Here is a 21710-nt window from a genome sequence, read left to right as displayed (position 1 = left end):
TACTCACCTCTGCCTGCAAGTTTTTAAGCTGATGTAATGATTACAGGCTGCAGTAAGCCAGTGTTGTCCTGTAAACCTGCAGCTGCAGCGAACAACAGAGCTCAGCGATTATCGCTGAGCTGTGTCATTGGCTGCAGCAGCCTGTTGACGGGACACCGCAGGCTTACTGCAGCCTCTTAGCATTGTGTCATTAAGGAGACCCAGAGACCCTCGTGTGAGACTTACGGGAAGCAGGAAGAGGTGACTATGAGCTTTTTATTATGTTTTTCACACAGGAGACTCATTTTCACATATAAGTCTTAACTTGGACAACCCTTTTAGTGAAAGTATATTACAAGATTAATAGGACACATACGGGCTATTACACGGGCTTAAGTTGTATGAAAAATTATTACCCCTTTAAATGCAATCTAAAAAGAAGTGGTAATCCAATAGCTGCGATATCCGGTAATACAGGTTAAGGCCAGTCTCACACAACTGGATTAGGATTGCGGAATCCGCTATCGCTACCCGCGCGGATGATCCGCGGTATTCCGCATCCATTAACAAGAATAGAGCGTTGGCATGTCCGCAATGCAGATGTAAACATTTCCATGCGGACACCAGTGCAGTCAAAGCTGGATTCTGCTGCGGGCCACCGCAGGAGGAATCCAAACCCGTCTGTGTGAGACTGGTCTAAAACAAAATAAGGGTTGTGCACACTAGCGTCTATCCTCTGTTGCGGCTTCCTGCTCCATTTTTGGAACAGAGAGACTCAATTAAAATGGAAAAAAACTGTTCTGTTTTTACCACAATTGATGTCAAGTTTTTTTTATTTTTTTTAAACAAGCAAACAAAATGCTTTGCGTTTGCTTCCGTTCCTCAGTTTCTTTTTTTTAATCTGAATACCGTCGCAGACTGCACTATTTGTTCTATTTAAAAACAGAAACCTAACAGAACAGAAGCGAATGGACGGCTTCCCATTATTAAAACGTCCATTGAAATCAATGGTGGTAAAAACGAAAGCGGTTAAGTCAGTTTTAATTCCGTCTCTCTGCTCCAAAAACATAACAGAGATGAAAAGTGACAACGAAGGATAAACACTAGTGTGAATGAGCCCTTAACTATTACCCAATCACTAGGGAAACCATCAGCTGAAGGACAGCAACTGCATGAAGCTGCTAGGGAATAGTACGCCACACAGGTCCCGCTGACAGCAGCTTCACTGGGTTATGTTGTCAATATATTAGTCTTGAAAAGTCCCAGAGTTTCTTAAAGGTGGTTATGCTTAGAAGACCGCTTCCACACGAACGATGCAATATTGGTGCGAGAAAATCACAGCAATATTCCATTCGTGGTCCAGCGATATCACCATTTTGTATTGCTACAAAGTCACGCAGCCTTGTAGTGTTCTGGACATGATTTTCTCCAGCAGGCTTCGGGGTATTTTGTCGCTTCCGAATTGTATCGTGTGCACACATCGTCGCGCAGAATCAGACACAAATGCTGGTCTAAAACTGGGAGAGTCTCTACAATGTGTAGAGGCTCAGGCTTTTTATTATAACACATGACAACCGCCCTTCAATGGGCGTGCAACAGATTACATCAGTAACATATAAGATTCTCATTTGTCAGATCATATAGAATCTCCCACCTCTCTGCCCACCCTCCCTCACGTCCGCCATAGTATGGACTTTGTCTTCTTTAGCATGCAGACAGCCTTAAGGAATTCTGTGTAGTTGACAAATCATTGTTTAACTAGCTTGTGTGAGGAGTGGAAGGGGGCCTAGGTAAACACTCAGTATTGAACACAGGATATACACAACACTATGACCCTTAACTCTTAGAGGCTTCTTGTGTAATTCCTATGTACTTAGCTAACATTAACATCATACATCCATTGTCTAGCAAATACCATGATTAGATTGTGTGTGTGTCCTTTAAACTCCTCAGAGCTAAAAGTCATTACAACAGCAAAATACATTTACGTTATACAAATCGATAGACATTTTATACAAAATAATCATCATGTCTATCACAATCCCCCCTTAAAATGTCTATCCTCTAATTCTCTATCTAATTTTCACAGTTCTCTGCGCATGAGCCTATAACTGGAGCGCGTTGAAGGTTCGTTTTAGGGTCTTCAAGGGGGTGTAGGACTTGTCCACTCCTTCTGAGGATGCATCCAGCAAACTCATGGTGGGAGCGGCTTTTCCAGCATCAGTTTCACAGGTCTCTCTGACACAGAGGATAACACAGCAGACTAGAACAGAAAATGTAATCATCAGTTCACATACAACAGCGACGCCCGTCTATGCCAGGATCCTTTACCACCCGCTCATCCATGGCGAGTTCTGGTCCCAAAAGTTAGCTCTTTTTAGTTAGTGAGGTCAGCTTCTTAATGACAACTGCGTCTTTACCTGCGGGTCACGTGTCGTCTAGGATGTAGGTACAACAAGTCTCCCCTATCATCTTACAGACACTCCCCGTTTTAGCTAAAGTCATATCTAAGGTCATTCTATTTTAAAAAGTCATAGTCGAGGTAGGTCCTATTGGTCGACTAGTCCCTATAAGGCGTCTCTAGTATAATTTATAAACCGCTGTTAATTATAATAAACATAATTAATCCAATCAACATTTATTTACCCAAATGATCAGGAAAATGGACTCGAATCTAGTTTTAACTTGGTCTCTAATTTTTAAAACTTGTCAGGTACCCCCCTTGGCTATCCTATGACGTCAATGTATACGTGTAGATCAAAACTACCACCAGGGGTCTCTCTTCTCGCTCTAGTATAATGTTACAATACTAGTAGCGTGCACAGGTACGCACGGCGTGGGACTCCCTAATCTTCACCCACACCAATGTCCCTCCTGGAGATAGTCCTAATGGTGAACACGTCCAGGTCGCCTCACCCTCACCCTGACCCTACACTACCTAGTGACAAGACTGGAAGGAACCGCTGTACCTATGCGGAAAACAAGGATAGACCAACATGACAGGATAACCACAGAACACAGACTGAGTTGGATCGAGATAAATTAACTATTGGGGGTAACCTCATTATCCTCAATGCTGTCTGACAGGATGTGGAGGAGCATAGGGGCTTTACTAAGGCACACTCCCCTGTCCAATTACCCTCCAGGCGGGTCCTCTACCTCATGTCTCCACAAAGCCAGTAAACGTCTCCTAAGGACTGAACCCGATTCTGCATCCATTCCCCTCCTTTCGTACCGTAGGAGGAGCAATACCCGTTGGCGAGTTCCCCAAAAATCTCCCTCCACCCTGCCTATTTGCCTGGCAGGTGTAGTTTCCAGGGTAGTCAGTAATACTCTCTCCGGTGCAAAACACTTAAAGGGGTTGTCCCGCGGCAGCAAGTGGGTCTATACACTTCTGTATGGCCATAATAATGCACTTTGTAATGTACATTGTGCATTAATTATGAGCCATACAGAAGTTATAAAAAGTTTTATACTTACCTGCTCCGTTGCTAGCGTCCTCGTTCCCATGGAGCCGACTAATTTTCGCCCTCCGATGGCCAAATTAGCCGCGCTTGCGCAGTCCGGGTCTTCTTATCTTCTCAATGGGGCTCCGTGTAGCTCCGCCCTGTCACGTGCCGATTCCAGCCAATCAGGAGGCTGGAATCGGCAATGGACCGCACAGAAGCCCTGCGGTCCACGGAGACAGAGGATCCCGGCGGCCATCTTCAGCAGGTAAGTATGAAGACGCCGGACCGCCGGGATTCAGGTAAGCGCTGTGCGGGTTGTTTTTTTAACCCCTGCATCGGGGTTGTCTCGCGCCGAACGGCGGGGGGGGGGTTAAAAAAAAAAAAAACCCGTTTCGGCGCGGGACAACCCCTTTAAGTAGTTATAGAGTATTCCTTCTTCCACTTCTCACAAACAGTGTAATTAGCGGAAATGTTCGTGAAGAGACTAATAAACCACTCTTCAGCATCTACAGGGAGATTTAGGGGGACCATCCCCAAGTGTGGTCGGGCACTACCGCACACGCAACACTTAGACTTGTTGCTCCTGTTAGCATTGTACCTCATCAACTCCAACCAGAGATTCTGGTCAGAGTAGCCAGTCGCTACTGTCAAGGTGTCCTCAAAGGTAGGGTCGGCTATGATCATCATGTTCGTCAAGGTCTTTATCTTACGGCAGAGGGGGTTAATTATGGGTACGGGACTAAGTGAAGGCTTCCATTCGGGTGCATCTACCATATCCCTTATTTTAAACTTCCCTAAGGGATCTGTCCTCCCGTACCGGTATGTCCCCAGACTATAAGTCCCCCCCGTCCCCCGGGCTTGGATCTCCCATGGCTAGTGCAAAAACCGCATTAAAACCAAGCAGCATACTAAGTTCAGCCTTCCAATACCTGCTGTCCTTATTATTCTCAAGGAGGGTTATACGACTAATTAGGGATTTCCCGCTCTTATCTTTCTTATTTAAGGCACTTCGCGGTTTATAGGACCAGTCTATTCCTGTGTTACATCCCACTAATCCCCAATAACGGCAGTCTTCTCCCCAGACGTTATCAGTGGCGCAAACATATTGTATTCCCCGGGTATATAAGTCATATAACCAGCTGGACTGAGCTAAATCTGGCCTGCGGTGGGATCTTGCGCCTAGACAAGGGACCACAATACAATAGTCGAAGGAATATGTGGTTACTTGAGCATTGGACGAGTTATACTAGAAGGTAACCATACCCCCATATTCTTCCGACTAAGGATTCCAGTTGCCACCCTCCTCTCTCACTAGCCCTAACCAGAGTAATGTCTTTGGCACAACTAAGACTGGTCTCCCGGATCTGAAGCTTTCTTACAGTATGAAGCATGGATCCATGTAAGTCTTTCGGCTAGTTTCACAGCTGTGGCAGTAGTCAGAAGCACCTGGTAGGGGCCATCAAATCGGGGCTCAGGAGGGTGCTTCCTGGGGAACTTCTTGATGCGCACCCAATCCCCAGGCTGCAAGATATGTGTCCCAGTGTCTGCCTCTGAGTCTGGAAGAGAACACCTGTGCATAGGCTTTGGTTAGTTCTTTAACAACGGAAATCACATACTCAGTCAACACATCAGATTGTAATTGTAACTACTGAGAATAGTAACGACCTAGCCTTGGGGCTAGCCCAAACAATCTCGTAGGGAGATAAAGTATATTTCCCCCCTGGGTTCATATCTAACACTGTATAAGGCTATTGGATGACAGTCTTTCCAAAGTGGCGTCATTTTTAAGTATCTTACTTTTTAGCGTGCCACTAAGTCTCTCCACCTTTCCACTACTCTAAAGGTGGTAGAGTATGTAAAAGGCCTGGGATACACCCAGAGCAGACATGACATGTTACATTCACCTGCGAAGTTTATACCTCTGTCTGACTCTGAATCACTTCTGGTACCCCATATTCACAGTTTACCTCGTTCATGAGCTTCTTTGCGGTTACCTACTTGTTTGCCTTGGTAACAGGGTCAGCCTCCAACCTGCAAAGACATCAACAACAACAAGCACGTATTCATACTTCCCAACAAGTGGGAGCTGAACGTAGTCAATTTGCAATCCCTGAAATGGGTAGAGTGGTCCCGGCAAGTGTGATGTGGCAAATTTACTTCTGCCCTGACTCACCTATGGCATAGATCATGCTAAACTGGACAAATGATGCAGCAGCTACAGAGAACCTAGAAGTCGCCCATCCTCTTTCAAGCGTCGTCGTCATTGCTGCTTTACTAGGTGGGTCTTTCCGTCCATCAGCTGGGCCATCATGGGATACAGGAACTGTGGTGGGCAAGTGCTGTTGACTGTTCACCACACGCTGTCCTGTTTCTGCTGCTCCCATATTAGTCCATTTATTCTTTCCTTCCTTGCTGGCTTGTAACTGTAAAAGTCTTTAGCATATCAAAGTCCAAATTTTTGTCAATGTCCAAAGTTTTTACCACTGACTCATGCCGTCAGTATCTTTTCTTCTTTCTTCCACGGCTTGAGGGCCGCTGCCTTTGCTATGCTGTCAGCGAGGGTGTCGTCTCTCGCCTCTCCAGTGTAGGAATCGGTGCGAACTCTCAACTTTGTCAGGTAGAAGTAGGGCCTCCATGCGACTCTGTACCGCTGCAGCATTCTCAATTGGTTGTCCTGCTAAGGTAAAAACTGTCTGGCCTTCCATATTGGGCCGTAATCATGAGCTATGCCAAATGCATACCAGGAGTCAGTGTAAAGGATTGCCGGTCTTACCTCTCGCCACTCTACTCGCCTCAGTGAGGGCCTTCAATTCCGCTTCTTGTACTGTGACATGCGGAGGCAGAGCTTCTGCTTCTAGGACATCTTGTTGTGTGACCACTGCATATCCGATGTAGAGTCATCAATCCTCACCCTGGTACCATCTGCAAAAAGCTCAACATATGCATTATCAACAGGGGTTCTGGTAACTGTTTGCATACCTGCAGTTTCTTACTGAATTAGTACTAAATAATCGTGTTGATGTTCTATTTCACATGGCTCAGAATCTTGTTATCTTATTCCATTTATTTAATTTTTTTCAAACCCAATAGCTGATCTACAACACCTAGATCATCTATGACCCAGAACACCTCTGTCTCCCCCCTTTTGAACCGGAATACTCAATGGAAAAAAAAGAGTAATTGCGTTCAAACTAGTAAACCAAGAGGCACAAAAACAAACACTTTGTAGGTCAAGGTGACATTGTATGCAGCGAAGTCTGAGCGAAAATCTCCTTACAAAAATTTTTTTTTCCCTTTCAGGTCGCAGTTAGCATTTTTTAACACAAGGGGGCGCAACACAAGTCAAATTTTACGTCACCCAGTGTGATAGTATTTCAGGGAATGGCCACGTTTAGCTTTTACTCTCCTGTCGGAATATAATTATAGCTTCAGTGTAGACTGACACTAGAATATACAAAAGACTTAAAGAAAAACTAAAGAATACGGATGAATTAACATCCTACTCTGGGCAATTCAGTCCCTCTTTCTTCACATAAAAAGTAAAATTACTTCATCAAATTGCGTGAAAAAGATTACTGGGTGACTATAGGGAAATTATTCCATCTGTAGGAGCCTTCCATAACATCATCTGTCTGAGCATCCATTGGAGAAGCGGGCAGTGGAAAACAGAGCCCCTGGGAACATGAGAGAGCGTCCCCTGTCATGTATTCCTGGTCTCTGCCCCCCATGCATCAACTCCAATCTTCCATACACTATAAACCAGCTTAGTCATCTACTATGTCCCAAGCTGCATCTTCACAAAGGTTTGTTTCCCTGAACTTATCACACATCCAAAGTGGCCACATCTTGGAGCGTAACAAAGTCTGGTCAAACAAAACCTTACTTCAGACAATCATGATGTTAGCACTGGATACAGTGGCATTGGGGAATGTAGGCCTCCCAAATACAACAAAATGGCCGCCAGAGGCAGAAGGGGCGGGGCTACAAATCTCCCAGGTGAGGCAAGATGGCTGCCGGAGGAACGGGCGGGGCCAGGGGCAGCAGCACTTCCAGGTGAGGCAAAATGGCCGCTGGAGGAGGAAGGGGCGGGGCCAGGTCCTGTCCCGGATGGGGAGGGACCGGAAGTAACATCACACACCCTGAAAGTGAGCACATGGGGGGAAGTAACTTCAGGGTGGGGGCAGGCCTCACTACATTTACTGCAGAGTCACACTATGTTGGATTGTAAACATTGCAAGCATGGCCGCCATTACAGGGAGGGGCTGTAGTCAACACAAAGACATTACATTGTTCATAAGCAATACACATACCCCCCTACATGCTTTCCCCTCTTCAATCTCTTAACTACGTTATACCTCCTCCTAGCAATCTAAAAACACCTTTCTTTCTGCTAGGCTTCCTGCTCATCTTCTGTAAACTTTCTACAATCTATCTTACCATATTCATTTCTGCTTATCTGTCCATGACCTGACATTTCTTTCTGCAACTTTTCCTGGTCCTTCTCTTTGTATAACATTTCTACATGTTTTGCATATTCCAAAACATCCTGCACTGATCCCTCATTCTATTCGAAGTTTCTGGACACAGTAGTGTTCCTTTTGTAAAATCTGCTTTCTTCAAATCCTTCCAATATAACCTCTTTCCCACTCAGATTACAATGTACATTAATTCTATAAAACAGAAGACAACGGGAACGGAAGGGTTAATTGAGAAAAGCTTTCAGTCCACTCTCTTATCAGCATCCCTCCCCCAATAATCAACACTGCACATTCTTTCTATAGTACCAAACAGATGGGATTACTGGAGAATACCCACAACGGCTCAAGGTATATATCTCATCTACCTTTATATCAACTCACCCTCTACTAGTAATCAGTCTGGACAGGACATTTTAGCTATACACAGAGACTGACGATTATTTTCAATGACCAAGACCTCAACAATATTCTGGAGACATCAGCCGTCACACCACGGCTATATTCCCGCGTATATACCTTTTCACATATGAGAACATAACACGCTCAATCATAAAAAGTAAATATGCGTATCATAAATCTTCCTAACCTCACACTAGTTTACCTAGGAGTAAGTCTCTGGCGTGCTCCCTCAGACTTAAACAGCCGAGTCCGCCCTTCTGACACATTAACCCTCACAGAATTTGTCTCTTGGTCTTGCATACACAATTTTTAACCGTCTCAGACATAACAGTCACAGCATACAAAATACCCCTAGACAGGTAACATGGTGATTTTTCGAGTGGACAGACCTGTCTTTCAGTGAAGGTCCAGTCTGGATCAGATACAGGCAGATTTAGCAGTCAGAACCCAGATCACATCGGTAGATTTACATAAAGCAATCTTACCGTGTTCTGTAGATTTTCGGGCCCCTGAGTTCTGCGTGCCATCTGCCGATCTCTGTACGTTCCAGGCTGTGACCTCACAGATCCACTCGCCCACCCAAGGACGACACTGTTCTGGACATGATTTTCTCCAGCAAGCTTTGGGGTATTTTGTCGCTTCCGAATTGTATCGTGTGCACACATCGTCGCGCAGAATCAGACACAAATGCTGGTCTAAAACTGGGAGAGTCTCTACAATGTGTAGAGGCTCAGGCTTTTTATTATAACACATGACAACCGCCCTTCAATGGGCGTGCAACAGATTACATCAGTAACATATAAGATTCTCATTTGTCGGATCATATAGAATCTCCCACCTCTCTGCCCACCCTCCCTCACGTCCGCCATAGTATGGACTTTGTCTTTAGCATGCAGACAGCCTTAAGGAATTCTGTGTAGTTGACAAATCATTGTTTAACTAGCTTGTGTGAGGAGTGGAAGGGGGCCTAGGTAAACACTCAGTATTGAACACAGGATATACACAACACTATGACCCTTAACTCTTAGAGGCTTCTTGTGTAATTCCTATGTACTTAGCTAACATTAACATCATACATCCATTGTCTAGCAAATACCATGATTAGATTGTGTGTGTGTCCTTTAAACTCCTCAGAGCTAAAAGTCATTACAACAGCAAAATACATTTACGTTATACAAATCGATAGACATTTTATACAAAATAATCATCATGTCTATCACAGTAGCACCACATGTGTGGATTTTTATTTTTGGGCAGGGGTTAGGGCTTGAAATATAAGTCCTACCCCGAAAATAAGCCCCAGCTAAATATTAAAAAAAAAAACAAAACACATACATCACCTAAGAAGCGCTGCCAGCTGCGCCGCGTCTCCTCCCCGGTAGTTGTCTTCAGGCATCTCTTCTGGTCAGGGATTGGAAAATCCCTGAATCCAGAAAACGCTGCCTCTGATTAGCTGAGTGCCACAGCGCCCAGCCAATCAGTGCCAGCACTCAATGAACCAATCACAGCCATTCATTAAATAAATAAATTCATTGAGTGCTGCCTCTGATTGGCTGAGCCACGGTGCTCAAGAACCAGTCACAGCCGGCCCTTCCTGATCCTCCAATCCAGGAAGGGCTGGCAGAAAACTAAAGACAAGTGCCGGAGGAGAAGAGGAGACGCATGCAGGAGATGACAGCGCTTCTTAGGTGATGTATTATTATTATTTTTGATGCAGCAAGGCCTTAGTTTTGGCCTTTTACAGTAGCATTTCCTATTGTAAAAGTTGCATCGCACTGCATGAAAACCACATTTTCATGCAATACGATGTAACACAAAGGAAGGCTCCATAGGAAAACATGGGATCCAAAAAAAAAATCTCAAATCGCAGCTGTATAGAGCATGCCGCGATTTTGTAGTCTCGCAATGTCACAGGCTATACAAAAACACTTGTGTGGAGGAACCCATAGGAAAGCATGGGCTCCACATACATGCGATTTGTAGCACTGTCACATCGCCATAAAGTCACCAGTGTGAAAGCGACCTAAATTGTGTTTCTGAAATATTTTTTTTGTAAAAGGCAAGTGATGAAATAAAAAAAGACAGCATATTTACCGTTTTGATCCACCACCAGCCCAATGCCATTGCTCCAGTGCTGCTGGCCAGCCCTTATTTACACAACTGTAAAGGGGACTACTGCAACCAATCACTGGACTCGCCAGTGTAGGGCATGAATACTGTGGAAGCCAGTGATTGGGCACAGAGGTCTTGTGTGTATATCAGTACACCATTGCAGTCATGTAAGCAAAGCCGGATACAGAGGACAGAAACAGTGGCGTTGGACCAACAAGGGGTGCAACCGGTGGTGTATAGCATCTTTTCTTTAATTTTACTCCTTTCCTTACCTTTCAAGAAAATTCTTATCAAACCCTTTTACATTTTATTTTTATACACAATAGGGCATAATTAAGTACACTGGTGTTTAACCCCTTAATGACGTGGCCTTTTTTTTCCCATTTTCGTTTTTTCCTACCCCCTTTTAAAAAATCATCTCATTTATCCATGGACGTTGCTGTATAAGGGCTTGTGTTTTGAGAGACGAGTTGTAATTTTCAATGATACCATTTTAATGGTAGAATTCATGCTCTATTTTGCTGCGGACTCCGTCCGCACAGCTTCCAGCAACGGTGCAGAAAAAACAAATATTTTTAAAACATCTGTACTGCACATGACCGACGGTGAGTGTCCGAGGTCATCCGCAGTACAGAAAGCGAAGGCTGGGGTCACAGCCAGATTCCACTGCAGGAACCCGCGTAAAGAATTTGGATTGTTCGGGTGAGGCCGGCTTAGGTAGCCTAGTAGATGTTTACAGTGTGCAGGAAGTATCACAGCACATTTGTGAATGACAGCCAGGTATTGCATGAGCTCGTTCTCCGTGTTCACGCAGTCTTGTTGATTGTGGTATATATAAAAGCCCAACGCCACTCTCACACTGACGATTTTTTTTAGCATTTAAGGCTGCGCTTTTAGTGCAGCGCTAAACGTTGTTTTCAATGGAGCCTCTCAGACTTGCGCTCGATTGTGGTGCTGGACAGTGCTTTTCAGCACCGTCTGTTCTATTTTGTGCGTTTAGCGCACCTCATCAATAACGGAGTATGCTAAAGCTGCTTTTGGAAGCAGGAGGGATGCCTCCAAAGCTCAAGTAAAAGCGCGTCAGAGCGCTCTGATTTCAATAGCGATCCTCCGATGCAGCGAGTGTTTCCCACTGTTTTCAATGGGAAACATCACATCGCACTGGCGTGCACCTCGTATACCGTGCGGTTTTTTTTCTGGCACCATTAAAAATAATTGGCGAGGCATTCCAAGAGAACGCCGAAAGATAGGAAATGCCGTGATTTTTTTCAAGCACCACAATGCGGGAAAAAAAACAACTCATGCTTATGAGGAAAGGGTTCCTCTTCATGGCTCGCAACACACAAATTTCGCGCCATTTTCTTGGCCGTGTGAAAGTGGTTTAATTCGTTATCCATGCATCTCTCTCCGAAATCCCGCGCTTTCATCCGGATCCTGGCGCATGTGCAAATAAACCCAGGCACAGGATTTTTTTTTAAAGTTGCAAACTCACGTATGCTTCTGGCCGCGGTCATTGGAATGAGGGCCGCGCCATACTTCTAACACTGTCGCTGTTGGACATACGGAATACAGATTTTAAATTGTTTTTTAAGTCTCAGCTTTTCCCGCTTTATTGCCCAGTGATGACGTGGAATCCGCGACTTTTACGCAAAGTCATTGCTGAAGGGCCATTGGATTGGACGGCTGCCATTGACTTCACTGGAAGCTATCTGCGCGGAATCCGTGACAAAATAGAACACACTTCTCTATGGGAGCGCCAGACACAATGGAAAAGTGCGCAGAGAAGCCGCTCCAAAACCTGCGGCTAAGTGCCAAAGGGTTTTGAAGCAAGGCTTTCCTGGCGGAAATCTCAGTTTTTCGCTGCGGCCAATCCGTGAGATTTCCGCCGAGAATACATCCCGTATACAGCAGGCCTGCGGCGAGTTTCACACGGGCAATCGCAATTTTGCCGTGAGAAAAGAATGGCAAAATCGCAACATCTTTGTTCCGGGGATTTTTCAGCATCAGTGATGCCTTTTTTAACCCCTTAGTGACAGCCCTATCGTAAAACTACGTCCTGCTGTTGCAGGACGTGTATGGAGGGAGGTAGCGCCGCTATCTCCCTCAATACAGTGTGGGCATCAGCTGTTTATTACAGCTGACACCCGCGGGCAATAGCTGCGCTTGGCCATTCGCGGCTATTAACCCTTTAAATGCCGCTGTCAATTCTGACAGCGGCATTTAAATCCCCCGAACGCTGTTCGAGGGGTCCCGCCCGGCCCCCCGCCGTGAGATTGGGGGAGCCGTGCAGGTGTCATGGCAGCCGGGGGCCTAATGACTGGCCCCAGGGCTGCCTTAGCATACTGCCTATCAAGCTATCCACGCAGGGTGGCTTGAAAGACTGCCTGTAAAAAAGCAGTATGACGTAATGCTACAGCATTACGTCATACTGCAGGAGCGATCAAAGCATCGCATGTTAAAGTCCCCCAGGGGGACTTCAAAGTAATGTAAAACAAATAATCAATAAAGTTTTTTTAATTGTTAAAAAAAAAAAAGTTATAAAAGTTTAAATCACCCCCCTTTTGCCATATCCATTATTAAAAAATCAAAATCATAAAATAAAAATATGTATTTGTATCGCCGTGTCCGTAAAAGTCCGATCTATCAAAGTAGTGCATTATTTTTCCTGCACAGTGAACGTCGTCTGAAAAAAAAAAATAAAGAACTCCAGAAATACACTTTTTTAGTTACCCTGTCTCCCAGAAAAAACGCAATAAAAAGCTATCAAAAAGTCGTGTGTATTCCAAACTGATACTATCGGAAACTTCAGGACATCCCGCAAAAAAATGAGCCCTTGCTCAACTACGTCGCCGAAAAAATAAAAAAGTTATTGCGCGCACAAAATGACTGCAGAAAATAATTGCAAAAAATTAAATATCTTAAAAAAAAAATGCAAGTACTACAGCAAAAAAAATACTATATAAATTTGGTATCGTAGCAATCGTACTGACTAGAGATGAGCGAACGTGTTCGGCTCCGCCCCTTTTCGCCCGAGCACCGAACTTTGCGAGCAATTCCGTGCTCGGGCGAAAAAAGTTCGGGGGTCGCCGTGGCAGCGCGGGGGGGTGCGGCGGGGAGTGGGGGGGAGAGGGAGAGAGAGAGGGCTCCCCCCTGTTCCCCGCTGCTGCCGCCCGCGCCGCCGCGCCTCTCCCCGCCCCCCGGCGCCGGCCGAATCTTTACGCGCGGACACTGAAGTCCTCGGTAAAGCCGGTGTCTGGGTGCGTAAGTGTTCGTTTAGAACACGTTCGCTCATCTCTAGTACTGACCCATAGAATAAAAATATCAGGTCGTTTTTGTTGCAGTTTGTGCGCCGTAGAAACAGGACGCACCGAAAGATGGTGGAATGTCGTTTTTTTCCATTTCTCTCCGCTAAGAATTTTTTAAACGTTTTTCAGTACATTATATGGTACAATAAATAGCGCCATTGAAAAATACAACTCATCCCGCAAAAAACAAGCCCACATACAGCGACGTCGATGGATAAATTAAGGAGCTACGATTTGTTAAAAGGGAGTAGGAAAAAACAAAAATGGAAAAAAGCAAAAAAGCTCCGTCACTAAGGGGTTAAAGGTAATCTCGCATCCCCGCCACACGCGATACAAATCGCACGATTTTTATCACAAAGGTCAATAGGATTTTCTAATGTTAAAAACGCATCACGTGAAAATCGCCAGTTTGCACTTTACGATAAAAAGGAGGCTTCACGGGGAAACATGGGAGATGTGAAAACTATGTAAAAATCGCCCATCGCAGAAGGATAGAACGTGGCGCCATTTATTTTCTCTCGCAACTTCACATCCATGAAAATATCGCAGATGGGAAGGAAAACATTGAAAATCATAGGTTTCACAACTTTGCTTTTTTTCCCCTCGCTCTTGCATCACGAATGGAAGTCCATAGTCACTGACCCGCTCACACTTGTGTATATGCATGGTGTATGATACATACAAGCCGCAGCGTGTTCCCTATGGTCGTGTACGATGCCGCTGTACTGTGCGGTTACATAGCGCGCCACGGTTATACGCAACATTGCTGAGCGGGCAATAAAAAAAAAAGAGAACAAGTCAGCCAGCACATGACCGCGTGCAGGAGATAGCGTCAGGCGCGGCGCAGAATCGCTGCCCTACGCCACCATATGCCGCATTCACAGTGGCAGACGCAACGTATATATGACAGGCGCGGACTAACAGCTGCTGAAGAGCGACGCGTCCGCTGCTACCTAGCAGTAACAACGGAGCAGAAGCGTCAGGCCGGCGGCTCCCCGCATTGTACGCAGCCCTCTGCGCCGGCCCCGCTATACATGCGCCTAGGCGCTGCCCTCCCACCCAGCAGCTCGTCGCTCTGAGCAACCACCAATCACGTGTCCGGTGACGTCCTCCAGCGGCGGCCGCGTGACTCATATGGAGCCCGCTGATTGGTGGCTTTAAACCTGCTGCTGTGTGCGATCTATGGCGTCGGTGCTGGTGAGGAACTGACAGCGCTGGGCGCCCGGCCTGTGTTGGCAGTAACCAGGGGAGGTCACCCTGATGGTGGCTTGTTCTAGTCCTAGCCGTGCGGGGACAGCGGTAGAGCCGGGCTAGTAGGAGCCCCGCAGCGCTGCTTCCAAGGGTGTGCTTATAACCGGCCTGGGGTATGTGTATAACAGCAGCTGTGTAGCCCCCCCAGCGTCTGCACTGTATGCATATGACAGGAGGGGAGCCCCCCCCCCCCCATCTGCACTGTATGCGTATGACAGCTGTGGAGCCCCCTCCCTATCTGCACTGTAACCCCCTATCTGCATTGTATGCGTATGACAGCTGTTTACCCCCCCCCCCCCATCTGCACTGTATGCATATGACAGCTGTGTAGCCCCCCCCATCTGCACTGTATGCATATGACAGCTGTGTAGCCCCCCCATCTGCATTGTATGCATATGACAGCTGTGTAGCCCCCCCCATCTGCATTGTATGCATATGACAGCTGTGTAGCCCCCCATCTGCACTGTATGCATATGACAGCTGTGTAGCCCCCCCCCATCTGCATTGTATGCATATGACAGCTGTGTAGCCCCCCATCTGCACTGTATGCATATGACAGCTGTGTAGCCCCCCCATCTGCACTGTATCTGTATGTTTTTTGTTTGTTTTGTTTTTTTTTCCTTTACAAAATCTACACCCCATACCTCAATGAGTTTACACACCAACTTATTTTGGGTTGTGCCCCAAATATTTTCACTAGAGACCCCTGAATACCTCTAGTTTAATTACGATTACCCTGAGTGTATTTAAATAAGCTATATGGCGTAAACTGGTTTAACCCCTTAAGGACCAAGCGCAGTAAATTTTCAGTGCTTGGTCCTGGGCTTTATTCCAAGCCGATAAAAGATACGGCGCAGGCTTAAGGCCGAATGCACACGGCTGGGTCGGATTACGACTGTAAGATCTTGCAGCGGAGCCAGACCCTATGCCCTGGCAGTGACCCTCCACGTACCTGTGCGTTGTTGTCTTCTCTTTGCTACAGATGTACCAGCTGGCGTGCTGCCGCAGTGCAGAGGATGACGCAGAATTGCCGCCGGATGGACGCCTCCCACTGACTGCAATGGAAGCCGTCCATGCGAGGCCTGCACTAGAATAGGACATGCTGTGTGTATGTGTGAATATAATATATATATATATATCTCCCACCACTGCACCAACTAAAACCATCGCTATATGCACTTTGTAATCCGAGACTCTACAAATTCTATATGAAAACATGTGACCTAAAATGAGGAACCAGTCTTTGTACTTTATTTTAGCGTAAATATATTCATTTTGAAAATTAAACTAAGTGTAAAAAAAAACCACTATTTGCTTTTAACCTCCTAATAAAATAATTTAAAAAAAACTAAACAAAGTCAGTGAAAAAAAGATTAAAAAAAATAGCTCTATATGTCACAGAAAAGAAAATGGTCAAAAAAAGTTTCGGTAGCTGAAGAGCCGTAACATGCCCTTTAGGTACAAAACCGCCGGGTCCTTAAAAGGTTAAAAGAAGTTAGGGTAGTAGAAGGTTTCCCACTCCGCAGCATGGTATTACATCGTGTGCACACAGTAAAGGTTTCCTACAAAACACAACTCCTCTGGCGGGCATTGAGCTTACTGGTGGGCATTCAGAGGCTTGCCTTACTGCAGTACCCTACAAAGACATGGAAGAGGGTGGTCAGCCACATGTAGGATCTGTACGGCCGAGTGTCCATCAATGCCTGGTGGTGGTGTTTAAGGACCTGTTAATGAGATAATAAAAGCATTCTAGAACAAACTTCGGGGCCCCCACTGTTACCCATAGTGATCCCAAATCTCCACTCTGGCCAGAGAATTGAGTAGTAGCCTGGATAGAAATGTAAGAGTTTATCATAGACACAAAAGCACTCAAATTTGCCTGTTTCTGGTTGAGTTGTTAACTTGTAAGCAGTCCCTTATTTTTTTTAGTGATTATTTCACAAGTAGTGGTGTGCTTGGGAGTGACGACGCATATAGGCAGATCTTATACCACATTTACACGGGGCGAGCTGTGGACCATGCCCATCGCTTGTCCCAGTGATGCTCGCTTCTGTTCTGTTACACAAGAGCGAGCATCGCTGAAAGCACTGCCGGCGGGGTGGCCGGGGAGCGTTCTTCCCTCCCACCGGCCTCCATTTACTGAAGTGAACGACTGCTTACACTGAACGGCTCATCATTCAACTGCAGAAACTGATGAACTCTCATTCAGTCGCTGCAGGCATTTACACGGAACGACTATCCCTCGAATTCCCGCAGGAGCTTGACCAGTTTTGTATGATAATTGTCCGTGCAAATGGCCCTTTAGCTCTTAGATTTTGACTTAAAGGGGTTGTCCCGCGCCGAAACGTGTTTTTTTTTAATTCAATAGGTGCGAGACAAACCGAAGGGATGGGTTAAAAAAAAAAAGGTTTAGTACTTACCCGAATCCCCGCGCTGCGGCGACTTCTTACTTACCTTACCAAGATGGCCGCCGGGATCTTCACCCACGATGCACCGCGGGTCTTCTCCCATGGTGCACCGTGGGCTCTGTGCGGTCCATTGCCGATTCCAGCCTCCTGATTGGCTGGAATCGGCACACGTGACGGGGCGGAGCTACGAGGAGCAGCTCTCCGGCACGAGCGGCCACATTCACCAGGGAGAAGACCGGACTGCGCAAGCACGTCTAATCGGGCGATTAGACGCTGAAATTAGACGGCACCATGGAGACGAGGACGCTAGCAACGGAACAGGTAAGTGAATAACTTCTGTATGGCTAATAATTAATGCACGATGTATATTACAAAGTGCATTAATATGGCCATACAGAAGTGCTGAACCCCACTTGCTTTCGCGGGACAACCCCTTTAAGAAATCAGCCATATGATGTATTGGGGTGTCATTTCACAGCACCCCTCCCCAACATGCTGTACTATACTGACTAATGTATAATCGCTATACTGGACTGATAACAGACTTCTATTCTCAACAGGAAGATCCGGCTCTGATTCGTCACTTCAAAGGCCATAAAGATGCCGTCACCTGTGTGGACTTCAGTCCAGACAACAAACAACTTGGTATTATAATAGCAACTTGAAAACAGCATTACAATTGTTTGGAACCTTAAGACTATTCTAAACCCCGTAGAAGAGGACCATGCCTCCCGTGGGTTGTCCTAGCAGTGCTTTCAATCCATTTACTTTCTACCCTGACATATTGTTGAGTTTCCCAGCCGCTCCTTTTCAATACTGTATTCCAGCTTTCCTTCCATAAATCCTTTATTATAATGTGTGATCAGTTAGTTGCATAGGTCTGCAGGACAATCGGGGTTAATTTAGAGAAGGGGTGCATGAAGAACCACAATGTGAGATCAGTAGTGAGGATGTTGGTAAGATGTTGGAATACCTTTTATATTTTTTTTATATGTATGCTTGCTGTTATTAAAGGGGTTGTCCCATGAATGATTATAGTTAAACGGCCACTCCACTGGAACTACTCTTCTTTTTTTTTTTTCTTCTTCTCTCATTATTGCCCCCCCTTACCTGATTGTCTGTCACACACTGGATGTCTCCTTTGTATATTGCAGTCACTTCCATGCAGTGCAGCACCCTGTCTGATACAAGACACCATATTGATTTTTAGATTTCTCTCTGCTCTTTCTTCCTTTTAGCTAGCAATCCCATAATAAATCTGCACAGTATCACATAATCAGATAGAGCCAGTAGCATCTCCACCTGCTGGGAGGACACTGTAATGTCACACCTAAATAAGCGAAAGAGCATCTCCTTAATTAAGTGTGTGACAGGAGTCTCTAATCAGTAGCAGTTTCTGTCCCTCCTCCCTACGAAGAGCCTGTGTGGTACAATCTATGCAGTTTCATCATAAAGGAGGTGCTGATGACTGAAATATTGGCTTCTACAGAGAGCTTAAAGCCAAGTAAATCTCAGGCAGTTGGAAGATATTAAGCAAGATATGAGAGGGATAGGCAAGATAAGTAAGTGAGACAGCGTTACTGCTCAGCCTTTCCTCGGAGCAGCAGAGAAGTCGCCGCTCACCACACCAGGGATCCTAATACGTGCCCAGTGGAGCAGAGAGGGGAGCGTGTGTGAGCCAGTAAGCAGAAGTTTCCAGCCCCAATGTATAACAGTCTCGACATTTTTACTTTTTTTCCATACTTCATATGGATTATTCTCAAACTAGAAATCATATGTGGAGGTGAGCTGATGTTTCTTGTTTTGTTTTTTTTTTTTCCATTTATATTTGAGCAAGTGTGACCACCTTGGAACATTTACTGAGGTGGACACAGAATAGAAACAGCAGGTGGCGCTATGCTAACATTAGTGCTGGGATATGAACATTTGTAAATCCATAAAATGTTTAAGTACCAGCAGTTCCACTTGGCAACAATATGATCATAATGATATACCGGCTGGGGCTGTGCTGGCAGGGCGCTCTTTAGATGGGTCTCCCAATATTATCACTGATGTCCAGAATACCTTGTAAAGGTGGCATTTCACCATACAAAGTAACTTATATGGCTGCTACTTGCATAAAGCATTAAAAACCTATGATTTAGGACACTTGATGTTTTCAGCTCATCAGCTGTGTTACTTTTTAATTGTCTTCTATGTGTTCTAATAAAGATTGGCTTCCGCTTTAATGCTAGGTGCTCTTCTATCACTTTATTCCACTACTTGATGTGTTCTGGCAGGGCTACCTCTTCAAATGTCAGGTGAAAAGCTGACTGACTCTCCTCATCATATTGGACACATACCTTCTTTTAAAATGTCATATTCTGCTTTACAGTTGTGGCAGACTGTCTCGTTAAATGTATTACGTTTGGCAGGTTCTACCATCTTAATTAAAACTCACAATGGGTTTCTGGGCACCTCTTGTGATTGCGTTAGGGTGCTATTACACAAGCGCTAGTGGTGTCCCGACAGTTGTAGGGCAGTACCTGTAAGCGCAGATGCCACACAACAATTAACAAGCTGTAACAGCGCTAATTACCGAGTGGCACCTGTGCTTAAATGTGCCACGTGGCAATTGTTGGGAGAAAGCGAGCGCCAGCGGCTAATGCTTGTGTAATAGCTCACTGAATGAAATGCTAAGATTGAATAGGCTGTAATCACGTATCCTTTCCCTGCTAATTTAATCGTGTAGATATCTGGTATGTCTCTTCTGACATGCCTGTATTCTCCACACAATAACAACTCTTAGATGTCTGTGTTGTGCTATTCCCTTGTGATTCCTACTGAAAGTTTCTGAATTGACAACTGTTTGTTAGCATTCTCCTTGTCAAAGTGGTGTGTCCCTACACTGGTGCTCTCTCTAAGGAGAAAAGATGGCGTTTTCTGACCCCCGTCCCAGGCCTCCCACTAGCAAAGCCAGACTTCTACGGTACACTGATGAAGGACAAATATCCTGAAACAGCTATCTGTGCATGGAGTCTGGCTTTGCTTTTAATTCCCAGTCATTGTTACAAGGCTTGTATAAAGAGTCCGACTTTGGCTTGAAGGAATGCTGCCTTCCAATAGGTGGCACTGTGGAGGTTTTATTCCATCTCCCTTATTTGCCTACACTGACTGATACTGGCAGCACTGATTTGACTGTCAGACTGGGTAGCCCCCTTTTACAAGATGTGATACAGACGGGCGTGGAGGCTCTAGTACCCTGTTGTACCTCCTCTAGCTTGGATACAAGATGTGATACGGATGGGCGTGGAGGCTCTAGTACCCTATTGTACCACCTCTAGCTTGGATACAAGATGTGATACGGACGGGCCTCGAGGCTCTAGTACCCCGTTGGGCCGCCTCTAACTTGGCGATAAGATGCGATAGGGCGGGCATGGAGGCATACAGGTTCTGTATGTTATCCTGTGGCATACCGCTCTACATTTGCTGTACCTGAGCCTCTAGATCATGCAAACTCGTAGGTTGTGGATGTTGTCATCCCCGATGGTCACATGCATGTTCTTTTGGGAATAAATCTGGTAATGGGGCAGACCACGGAAGTGTGGAACTCTTGTGAAGACATCCCTGTGACACTCTTGTGTGTGCGGCCAGGCATTATCCTGCTGGAAAATGCCTCTTGGAAGCCGCCATGAGAGGAACACATGTGGCTGCAGGATGTCCTGAACATACCACTGAGCTGTCATTGTCCCTGGGGCCACTACTAGGCGTGACTGACTCATGTGCGATTGCCCCCCATTGACTGGAAATGGTTCTGACAGACACAGTGGCCTGTAATGATGGTTCTACCCGTCTCTGGAGCTGCTTGTGCTCATCAGACGATTGCCTCTACTGGTAGTCCATCAATGGTCTCCTGAGCCCGGTCACCTTGTGCGCCCTCACGCATCCGCTGGTTCCAACAGCTCCTCACAGTCTAGTGCGAACAGCCCAGGTGGCGGGTAATTCACCAATAAGACCATCCAGCTTCTCGCATTGCATATTGTTCCCCTCTCAAGCTCTAACGAAGCAAAATCTCTTCAATTGTGTTGTAGCAGCATGTCTAGTGGTCAACAAGCTTTACACAAGTGGTAGAAGAGGTCACTACACACAAGTAGTCTCGAAGAGCCTTTTCATAGAACGAGGGTGACAAGACCGCTCATCTAATCACCCCACAACTCTAATCCTTATATGCTTAAGTAGCTGCATATATATATAATTTTGTTATATATAATATTTTTTTTTTTTCACAAAGTGTATATACCCCGTGTATATGCTCTATTTTAAGGTGGATTCTGCACGGACAGCCTCCAT

General features: G+C 45.7%; 1 protein-coding gene across 4 annotated transcripts in view; it reads left to right on the top strand.

Annotated features, from left to right (window-relative positions):
• The first annotated feature begins 14858 nt into the window (after positions 1 to 14858).
• POC1B (POC1 centriolar protein B) overlaps positions 14859 to 21710 on the top strand; it is a 64300-nt gene continuing 57448 nt past the window's right edge. For 2 of the 4 annotated variants that reach the window (XM_066591501.1, XM_066591499.1), the window contains exons 1-2: positions 14859 to 14919; positions 17942 to 18026. In XM_066591501.1, the coding sequence (XP_066447598.1) occupies positions 14905 to 14919; positions 17942 to 18026 (100 nt within the window). In that variant the 5' untranslated portion in view covers positions 14859 to 14904. Of the gene's footprint in view, positions 15087 to 17941; positions 18027 to 21710 lie in introns of all 4 variants that reach the window. The other 2 variants (XM_066591502.1, XM_066591500.1) reach the window with 2 other exon arrangements.

This window comes from Eleutherodactylus coqui, chromosome 2 (assembly GCF_035609145.1).
Source record: "Eleutherodactylus coqui strain aEleCoq1 chromosome 2, aEleCoq1.hap1, whole genome shotgun sequence".
Lineage (NCBI taxonomy): Eukaryota > Metazoa > Chordata > Amphibia > Anura > Eleutherodactylidae > Eleutherodactylus > Eleutherodactylus coqui.
Note: the sequence above shows the minus strand (reverse complement) of the source record. Positions and strands in the feature narration are given on the sequence as shown.